Here is a 10,320-nt window from a genome sequence, read left to right as displayed (position 1 = left end):
GGCCCGTTGGGGTCTTATTCGGCTCAGCATGGCCTGGTCATGAGCTCTGCCATTGGGGGGCCCTCAGCTGGCAGCCTCAGTCCCCGAACTAGAGTACCCAGCTAAAGCGGGACGTGGGCTCCTGCTGGCTGGCCGGCCGCCCCGCCTCACTCTGCTTGTCCCGCAGGGTGCCTGCCACCGGGAGGGAGCTTAGCAATAGCATAGGTGGGATTAAAAGAGAGATCAGTCGGGAAAGCTGCGATCGCTTCTCACGCTTCTTCGTGAGAAACCAGAGGTTTCCTGCATGCCGATTCTGGAAGGAGCGTTTAATCACTGGCTGCGAGAGAGGCTTCGAATGGGAAGTTGGCTTTTTGTATTTCTCTGAGTTTCTTAGCCGTGTCACTGTAAGTGATAACCTGTAATAACGGACTCTGTGCGCGCCTACGTGTGTCCCGCTCAGGAAATGAGGGTTCGGGTTTCGTACCGTGGAGGGTCCTGGGTGGTGGGACGTCAGGCAGGAGAGGCCGGAGGCGACTCGGGCCGTGGAGCTGGAACGCCGGGCCTGGTGGGAGAGGGGGCGCAAGGGGCTTGGGCGCGGCCCATCGCGCGTGTCTTCTCCCCCGCAGGTTCGAGCTGATGCGCATGTGCTGGCAGTACAACCCCAAGATGCGGCCGTCCTTCCTGGAGATCATCGGCAGCATCAAGGACGAGATGGAGCCCGGCTTCCAGGAGGTGTCCTTCTACTACAGCGACGAGAACAAGCCGCCCGACATGGAGGAGCTGGACCTGGAGCCGGAGAACATGGAGAGCATCCCGCTGGACCCGTCGGCCTCGTCGCTGTCCCTGCCGCTGCCCGACAGACACTCAGGACACAGGGCCGAGAACGGCCCGGGCCCGGGCATGCTGGTCCTCCGGGCCAGCTTCGACGACAGGCAGCCCTACGCGCACATGAACGGGGGACGCAAGAACGAGAGGCCGCTGCCTCTGCCCCAGTCGTCCACCTGCTGACCTGGCGGCCCAGCAACAGTAACGTGCGCGCGCTCGGCGGGGGTGGGCAGCGAGCGCTCTCGTCCGGTCGCAGCCTCCTGTGTACCTCAGTGGGTCTTCAGAGCTGCCGCGCTGCCTGGGGAGTCGGCTTCTCTGCAGTAAACATACTTGGGATGTTCCTTTTTTCAATATGCAAGCAGCTTTTTATTTTCCTACCTGAACCCTTAACTGATGTGGGCCTTTAAGAAACTTCATGACGATCCTGAATAGCAAGCAACAGGACACCTGAGAATCGAGTCTCCTCTCTCTGCTTCATAATGGAAAAACACTTGCCACAAGCCCAGCCGAGACGCCCTTTTCAAATCAGACTGAGCAAATGGTTCTCCCTCCCCCTGGCCCCCGTACGCGCCTGCCTGTCACCGTAGGTCTTTATAAAACACACGTAGAGATGGCATTTTTTAACCGTCTTTAACTTTTTTAGGGACACACGAAACTTAAAAAGGGCCGTCCATCATTCATCCCAGCTTACCATTGTCACGCTGCCAAATTCCGCCCGAACCCGGAGCTTTCTCCCTCGCGACCCTGCCCGTTTTCTTGTTCCCGGCAGCGGGGTGGGGGGCGAGCGTGGTCCGGGTCGCTCCCGCGAGACCCCCGCTGGCGATGCGCCCCATCCCGCACCCGCTCAGCCCCTTGTGTTCTTTTCAAGTCTCGCGTTCACACAGCTCAGTTTGCTTTCGACTAGGGTATGCGGGGGGCAGGGGGCCTGGACGGAATGAGATGTCCAGAGAAGATGGGGGGAAGCTGAGCTGGCTCCCCTGCCCCACTCCCCCACCCCCACCTTCGGGCCCCCAGGCCCTGTCCAGAGCCTGGCAGACAGGCTTTGAGCACAGGTCATCCACGTGCCAGTCTCCTGTCCTTCCCCGCTCCCCCCGGGGCCTCAGCCCAGCTGTTTATGCAGGTTTGCAAGGAAAGAAATTCAAACACCACAACGACAGTGACAAGAAAAGCAGTAAACGGATTCAAGCATTCTGAGCTCTGCTGACATTTTCTCTGTTACTAGGACTTCTTCGTGGCTCTTACAGTTCTATGTTCGACCATGAAACATTTGCATACACATCGTCTTTAACGTCACTTTTATAACTTTTTTACGGTTCAGATATTCATCTATACGTCTGTACAGAAAAAAAAAAAAAGCTGCTATTTTTTTTTGTTCTTTATCTTCGTGGATTTACTCTATGAAAGCCTTCAGGTCTACCCTTCCCTCTGCTCACTCCAAGAAACTTCTTCTGCTTCGTACTAGCGTGCGTGACTTTCTCCCTCTCTGTCCCTAGTCGTTGATCCTTATCTAGCATACTCTGCCATGAACTGTTGGATGCCTTTTTATAAATACGTCCTCCCCTCCCCGGCCCCCGGCCCCCGGCCCCCGGCCCTGTTAGACGTTCTACCCCGAGGCTCAGTGGGCACGGCGTCTGAGTCAGCCACAGTGCGACGCGACGACATGCAAACTCAAGTCAGGAAGGGAGGTCCGCTGTCCCCCGCGCCCGCCGCGGTGGACAGGCCTCACCCGCGGTCTCTCAGCATCTCTCCCCCTTGCCTGCGTTTCGGTTGTGACACACGTGCATCTGCTTTTTAATCCTTCAGTACAACAGCAGTTCCAACTGCACACACTAGGCATTCGGATCACTATTTGTTTTTTAAGTGGCTAATCCCTCCATCCCACGAAAACAGCTGCTGAGGCCAAGAGTGTCGTGGAGTGTGGTCCAGCGGGCCCCTCTGTGGCCTTCTGCCACCACCCTGCAGACCGACCCCCCTGTCCTTAGAACTCGCGAGCCCCCCAGGGGCCTCCTCGGTGCAGGCAGGGGTTGGGGCGCAGGCCGGCATCCTGGGATGTCAGCGAGCCCACCGCGGGGTCTGCCGGCCCCGCCGTGGCCCAGGAGCCCCGCGCCCACTCCCAGAGACCGGGGCCCTGGTGCAGACACTCTCCTCTGTGGCCAGAAATTCAAGTCCCCGGGGCCCGGGGCTTTTGTTTTGTTTAGTTTTTAGCGCTTGTCACCAGAGTGATGATAGCACCAGAGTCGCTCCTGGGATGGAAATGTTTAAATCACGAGTAAGGACAAAGCTCCAGTACGTGATCGCTGGTCGTGACTGGAGATTCCTGTCACTCGTTCCAGTCCCATAGTTTTTCCCTTCAAAACAAAAATGAGAAAAAGAAACGAGTTAATTAAGAAGGTAGTATGTCTAGGAGTTTTATTCTCTGATTCCAATTTCGATCATTGTAGAGAAGCCCCATGACGAATTGAAATACCGAGAAAAGGGTCTGTGTCTGTGTGTCTGTGTGTAAGACAGGACAGTTTTTTTTTTCTTTTTTTTTTTCAAGCATTTATCTACCTCACTCTTTATTTTTTATATGTGTATATACAAAAAGGAATACATCTCACATTTCTCAGCATCTGACAATATGCCGTTGATAACCGGTAACCTCATCCACACCACAGGCCACACACACACCAGGTGACGCGGGGACAGGCCAGGCTTGTCCCGGGGTCAGAGCGACGCTTTCTCACCTGTCCACTCCTTCCGAACGGCTCGCCTTTCTCTGCGATGTCGCGTGTGACGTCGCCTCTGTTCTTCTCCTAACTCGTTCCCTCAGAGGTCGTGAGGCTCGGGGTTCTCCCCCTCCTGGCCCAGGACCCCCGCTCTCCGCTGGGAGCTGAGGGGAGCCAGAGCACTCGGCGGGAGGCCCCTTGGCTGTCCCCGCAGGTTGTCTCTGAAACCAGCTGCTTTGCGCAGATTGAATGAGGACAGATCCCCAGGTTTCGAGGGCAGGAGGCGGCGAGGGACGGGAGGTCTCTGCTGGGACCCCACCCGCAAAGGCGCGGCGTGTGGCCTTGGGGCGCTGCCCTTGCGGCCTCACGCTCGGCCTGTGCCAGGCGGGGACATGCTGTCACTGTGATGCTTTCACTCGAGAATGCGGCCGTCTCAGCGAGCTGGGTCTGCGAGCTGGGTCCTCCAGGCCTCCTGCTGCTAAATGCAGAGGCTTCTGCCCTCCCAGCCAATCCTTCCAGAATGTACCACAGAGAAAAGCCCTTTCTCCCTCCCCCCGGCTGTTCTCTCAACCTCACCCTCACTTCCTCCTCCCCCAGGGGAAAACAAACAGGTACCAAACCTCCGGGCTGGAAGGGGCAGTGGTCAGCGCCAAGCCTCCTCCTGGGGTGCCACCCCTCCCACCAGGGCCGTGCCTCTGTCCCGCCGTCCTGCTGCTCACAGGGGTGGACGGCGTGGTCTCTGATTCCAGAAGCTGCTCTCACAGGCACTGGCGATTTGACCTGGGAACGTGTGGGACTTTGCCAGGTGTGGACGGCTCCTCAGAACGTTCCAGCACTCACCCCTCAACCTGCCCCGAGAACTCCACTCTCTGTGCCCGATTCCCCGGGCGTCTTAAGGTCATTGAGAAACACCACTGGATCAGGGTTTTCTTCTCGCACACTCGAGGGGACCCCGTGGGACAGTGGCCTCCTCTCTCTCTTTCGCTCTTCCCTCCCGGTTTCCACAACTGGATTTCTAGAGCATTCAGCTGGTCATAAGGGTTCCGTTTCCACTGTCCGAGTTGTTGGTGTCGTTCTGTTGTTTCGTTTCACGTAGGTGGTTTTTCTTTAGGTAGAAAGCAAACACGAGCAGTGTAGTGCCCATCGTAACAAACGCTTCAGAAACACTTAAAGAAAGTTTGCTTGTGTGACGGTGCAGTCGGTTTATTGGACCAGAGCATCACCCGCCGTGACTGTACCAAGGCATCAACTTTCCACGGTTCTAGCCTGATTTTTTTGTTGTTTTCCCCCCTTTTTTTTGTTTTTTTTCCCCCCTCTTTCGTATGCTCCCAATTATTTAATCAAGCTGAGTTGTGGCATTTTCCATGTAACCTCCTCTGACAGCAGCTCGCACTGCTTGAAGTGACATGAACCACTGAGGCACATCGTGGCATCGATGTGAGCATTAGAACATGAACACACACAGCCCTTCTCCGAGGCAGCGGGAGCTGGTGTATTCTGGAGACGTTGAACTTCAAGCTGGGTGAGACCCAGGCCACCCAGGTCTCCTATATGGGATGTCGTGATGTTTGGCACGCGGTTGGGACGCGTGCCCTCCTTGGAAGATAAAAGGCTGGGTTCACGGCCAACACTGGCCTCTCCCTCCAGCCTGTTTGTTGTGACTCGGGACAACATTTCAATGGTGGGAAAAGTGGCTAATTGTGGAAATACCCAGTGGCAACGTGCTTGGCTGGAAGTGACGTTTTGCTTGGGATAAATGATTTCCAAGCCAAGCATGACGCCAAATTCTAGCCCAGTTTGTTCCACCGAAGCCTCTTTCTCAGCAGCCGACCTCTGCTGGCAGGTGGCTGTACGTCACACGGGCCGCTGCTGTGGCAAGGCCACCCTAGCGCAGATGGGTGAGAAGGCTAGGATGCTCGGTCCAAGGTCCTCGGCTGTCACTGTTGGGTCAACTCCTTTCCAAAACATAAACACCTTCCAGTTGACAGTAACGCTCCGTGCTGTGCCTTGGCCCATTCCAGCCGTCCCCGTTAACGCGTTTAAGGTTTGGGGTTTGTTCTTTCGTTGACGTTCCTTTTGTGTTTGTCGGCTGTCTTTTCATTTCCTGGGCTAAGCGGCATTGAGAGATATGGACCAGAGATCCACTTGCTGAAAACCAGTGACGAGAGTCAAACTTTCTCTGACATAGTTGGTGGTACAAATGAGAACTTCACGAAAGGATGTCTTTTAGATTGAACCTCTCTGTTGCCAGAGATGCTGAAGATACAGACCTTGGACAGGCCAGAGGGTTCCATTTTCGGCCTCTGGCTCAGATGACTAGTTGGTCATTGAGAGAAAAAGCAGATGAACACTCCTTGATGGCGGAATGACCGCGCGGGAGGAAGCCATTGTGACGGGTCGTGACGTGACGTGAAGAAGGGTACGGGGCTGGGAAGCACTGTGGGCCGCGTTCTGACCTTGACGGTTTCTGAAGGTGTCAGAACACATCGAGGCTCGACAGTCATCTGTGGGGCGTTTGCTTTCAACAGATAAACCTAGCACCCTATTTTGGAACCCGTCGTGGCGGAATTAAGTCAAATTGTGTAAAAACACGAACTGCATCGCACCTGTCGGTGGTCAGTTCTGGGGCATGATTTTAGGGTTTTTGTTTTATTTTGTTTATGCAAGAATATAACGATCATTTATCTGTATGTTCACATTTATGTGTGTCCACACCTTTCCAGTAAGCATTGTTTTTTTTTTTTTTTTTTAATCAGTCACACGTTAGCGTTTTCAATAGGGCTCTTAAGTCCAGTAGCTTACGGGTAGACAGTTGACGAAGATCTGGTTTACAAGAACTAATTAAATGTTTCATCACATTTTTGTAAGGACATAGAATAATTTTATAAAACGTTTGTAGTTTATAATCGCCGAAAATAATTTGAGGGCACTTTTATTCTCTGTGTGCAAATGTGTGTTTGTGATCCATTATTTTTTTTTAGGACACTTGTTTACTAGCTAGCTTTACAATATGCCAAAAAAGAATATTTCCCCTGACCCAAGCCATGCTTCACCCTCTTTGCCCCTTTGCTTTGTGCCCTAGTTTATAACAAAGGAATAATGATGATTTAAGAAGTAGTAGTTCTGTATCTTCAGTATCTTGGTCTTCCAGAACCGTCTGGCTGGGAAAGGGATCGCCTTTTCCCGGTCATTCTCCTCTGGAGTGTAGCTTTTACTTTACTTTTAACAGACGAAAAGAAACTCATTGGCTAAGGAAACGGCAGAGCCGTGGCAGCCCAGCGGTGCCTGGGGCACTCTCCAGCATCTGGTTTGATGGGTTCGGTTCTTACCATCGTAAACGCAATGCCGAGGGGGACGCTGGGACCGACCGCACAGCCGGTGGTGGTTACAGCGACCACAGCACACAGATTATCACACGGAAGATGGTAAGTCTGGTGCACGCAGGCTGTTTGCTTACACGCCTTACGTCATGACTGATGCTCTGTTATGACGACGGAGAGACCTTATTCATTTTTAAGGCAGAACACCGAAGATACGTTTTTCCAATACGAAACAAGTTCTTTTTAACAAAAACTACACACGCAAAGTTTATTTTTTTGGTTTGTTCGACTCTGTTTTCTCTAGCTCCCAATGGATTTTGGGCCATGTCTACACAACTCCACAAACCCCCCAGCATTGGAAATATCTGGGCGTTTTGCGCCACACGGGAGAAAGGTCCAGAAACGGGTGGTTTTCCGTTTTTAACTTTGGATTCGGATGTTTGGTGTTGCGTAGACACATCCACAGGTGGAACGGATGCTTGGCAAAAACGCCTGTCTGCTTTCTAAGCCAATGAGGTTGAGGTGAGAAGTTTGCCAGAGTTTGTCTACCTCTGGGACAAAAACAAAAAAACAAAAAAACACAAAAAAAACAAAATAACAAAAAAAAATAAACAGAAGGAGCGATGGAATGGATGCATCGCAAATAATGCATTTTCTGAGTTTTCTTGTTTAAAAAAAGTTTTTTAAAAAAAAGTTTAAAAAAAGGTAATAACATGGCCAATTTGTTACATAAAATGACTTTCTGTGCATAAATTATTCCTAAAAAAATTCCTCTGTTTATATAAAAAAAAATCAGTAGATGAAAAAAAATTTCAAAATGTTTTTGTATATTCTGTTGTTAAGAATTTATTCCTATTATTGCGATATACTCTGGATTCTTTACATTATGAAAAAGGAACTTTGTCTATTTTGAATGGCTGAAGCTAAGGCAACTTTAGTTTCTCTTACTCTGCTTTTTTCTAGTAGTTAAAGTACTACATGGTTTAAGTTAAATAAAAGAATTCTGTATGCATTTTTGGTCTCTGAATTTGTCCCTCTCCCGCCTTTCCTTCTGGAAGAATCACCGTGCCTCTGAGGCAGGGAAGCTGAGCTACGTGTGGCATGTGTGTTCACACATGTCATTCGGAGGTGTTGTGTGTGAAGGCTTCGCTTTATTTCTGACAGCTGAAACTTCTCAGCATGCAAACTGCTGAAGACAAACGATTCTGTTTTCTCACTCCATTAAATCAGCTACTAGAAAATCGGAATACCTAAAATACAGAAATCTGTACTTCCGTTTTGACTGACTGGTAGACTTTTCCTATGCCTTCCACTGACGAAAGTCAGGCCCAGGCAGGTGTGAGCTGGGTGACTCTGGGCAAAGGACGTGAACTCTGCATTTCCATGTCCTGGCTGGTACCTCACAGCCCGCGTGCCTCGTCGGAGGGGCAGTGAGAACCGGGCGAGCACATGTAGCATGTGCTCAAACGTGTTAGTTCGTGTCAGGCTGACGCCCTCGGCCTGCTTGGGGGATTCTGCCATCTAGGCGGTGGCATCGTCTTTGCCGGGGGAATGGTCATGGCGGGAAATGTGAACACATGTCCGGAGGAGACCAGCGTGGATGTTCTAGAATTAGATCAGAGACGCTGGGACGCATCAGGAGGACAGCTGACTGTTCACTGAACTCTGATCACGGAGAATTCCTAGAGGCTCCCAGCGAGCTGCAGGCGGCAGATGTAAATCCAGGGCTAGCTTACTTACGACCTGTTGCGTCTCATAAGTGTCTGAGCCTAAAGCAAAAGGCCTTTCTAGAAGAGGGGACTGACTCTGAAGCCTCGGGGGTTTGTTCCCCATTGTCACGGAGTGCCTGGCCCTCAGGGGACTGACACTGGATGACCGATGGCTTAAAGGCAGGGTCGTTGCCAAGGCGCCAAGGCCCTGATAGCTGTCTGGGCTGCTGGTGGTGCGGACACAAGTCCAGCGTGGCTGTCCCTATTCCCGGGTGGCTCAGTGCTGCGCCTCCAGGTTAGCAAGTTGTGTCCTGCATTTGTCCTCGGAAGGAGCAGTGATTTCTTCTGAGGATGAAGGTGCTGGATCTTCGGGAGTGTTAGCACCTCTCCCCACCGAGCCACTTCTTAAGACCACAGATCCAGCAGGGTCCAGCTACGAGCTGTGCGGGCTAAAAAAAATTAATACTCTTCCTAATACCTTCTAAGTCCCTCGAGCTGGGCTGATAATCAAATTAACAGAGATCACCAGGAGAAAAATCAAAATGTTAATTCATGTGCACGGGGGATTCACATAAGCATGAAAATCCCAAAGACAATGAAGCGACACTGGGTGTATATGACATTTCTGAACAAGGGAGACAAGGGGGAGGGGGCGGGGTATGAGATTTCAGAAGTTACAATGGGCTAGTTGCAGGTAGCCAAGGAAGAGAACATAGGTGGCAGGGACATTCTTGCTAGGAACTTGGAAGCAATGGGACACAGAGTATCCAGCTCTCAGGCTGGGAGTCTTCCTCAGCCACGCTCAGGCGAAGACTCAAGCTGGCAAAGTCCAGGTTCTTTCCTAGTTAAAAAACAGGTTTCTCTGTCCCAGTCTCTAGGGCCCGAAAAGAAGGCGGGGGGTCAGGGGGTGCTTGAAGGTTCTTTCTGAACCTTGTTTCTTAGTAAACAGCTTAAAGTCAACATCCTAAAAGACAACTACAGGGTGGCGAATTTTTGGTTCCCTTCCGAGCCCACCGTCGGGAAGGTGCATGGTTTGATAGCATTTTCTCATCACCGACCGACGTTCACATCCATTCTCTCGCTGCGGTCACTCCGCAAAGGAAGGATTTTATTACCGCGCTTTATAGATGAGCAAACAAGCAGACATGCCCGACCCAAGGCTCAGCCCTGGAAGCTGTGGTTTATGGCAGGTCCTCAAGAAATTCAACCTTATGATCCGGCAACTCCACTTTTAGGTATATATACACAAAAAGAACTAAAAGCAGGGACTCGAACAGATATTTGCACGCCAGTGTTCACGGGATTATTTACAATAACCAAAAAGTGGGAGCAACCCAGTATCCATTAAAAGATGAACAGATAAGCAGAATGTTGTCTATACGGACAATGAAATATTATTCAGCCTCAAAAAGGAAAGGCGTTCTGATGCATGATACATGAACCTTGAGGACATCATGCTGAGTAAAATGAGCCAGTCACAAAAGGACAAATACTGTGATGCCACTCGTATGAGGTCCCTAGAGTAGATGCCTTCAGAGACGGAAGGCAGAATAACAGTTGCTAAGGAGTGGGGAAGGGGGAGGTATTGTTCAAAAGGTATAGAGTTTTAATTTGGGATGAGAAAGTTCTAGAAATGGATGGTGGTGATGCTTGCACAAGTGGAAGTACACAATGCCACTGAGCACTTAAAAATGATGAAAATGGTAAATTTCATGTTACCTTTTTTTTTTTTACCACAACTTAAAAAAACAAAGTAATAAAAGAGAAAGAAAAACCAAA

The 10,320-nt window shown here is 51.0% G+C and overlaps 1 protein-coding gene across 1 annotated transcript in view; it reads left to right on the top strand.

The window, feature by feature from the left end:
* Nucleotides 1-7,844, top strand: part of IGF1R (insulin like growth factor 1 receptor) — a 295,325-nt gene extending 287,481 nt beyond the window's left edge. The window contains exon 20 of the mRNA XM_023528984.1: nucleotides 606-7,844. Coding sequence (XP_023384752.1) covers nucleotides 606-987 — 382 coding nt within the window. The 3' untranslated portion in view covers nucleotides 988-7,844. The remainder of the gene's footprint in view (nucleotides 1-605) is intronic.
* Nucleotides 7,845-10,320: the final 2,476 nt, after the last annotated feature.

This window comes from Pteropus vampyrus, unplaced genomic scaffold (assembly GCF_000151845.1).
Source record: "Pteropus vampyrus isolate Shadow unplaced genomic scaffold, Pvam_2.0 Scaffold34, whole genome shotgun sequence".
Classification (NCBI taxonomy): domain Eukaryota; kingdom Metazoa; phylum Chordata; class Mammalia; order Chiroptera; family Pteropodidae; genus Pteropus; species Pteropus vampyrus.
This window is presented reverse-complemented; position numbering and strand designations above follow the sequence as displayed.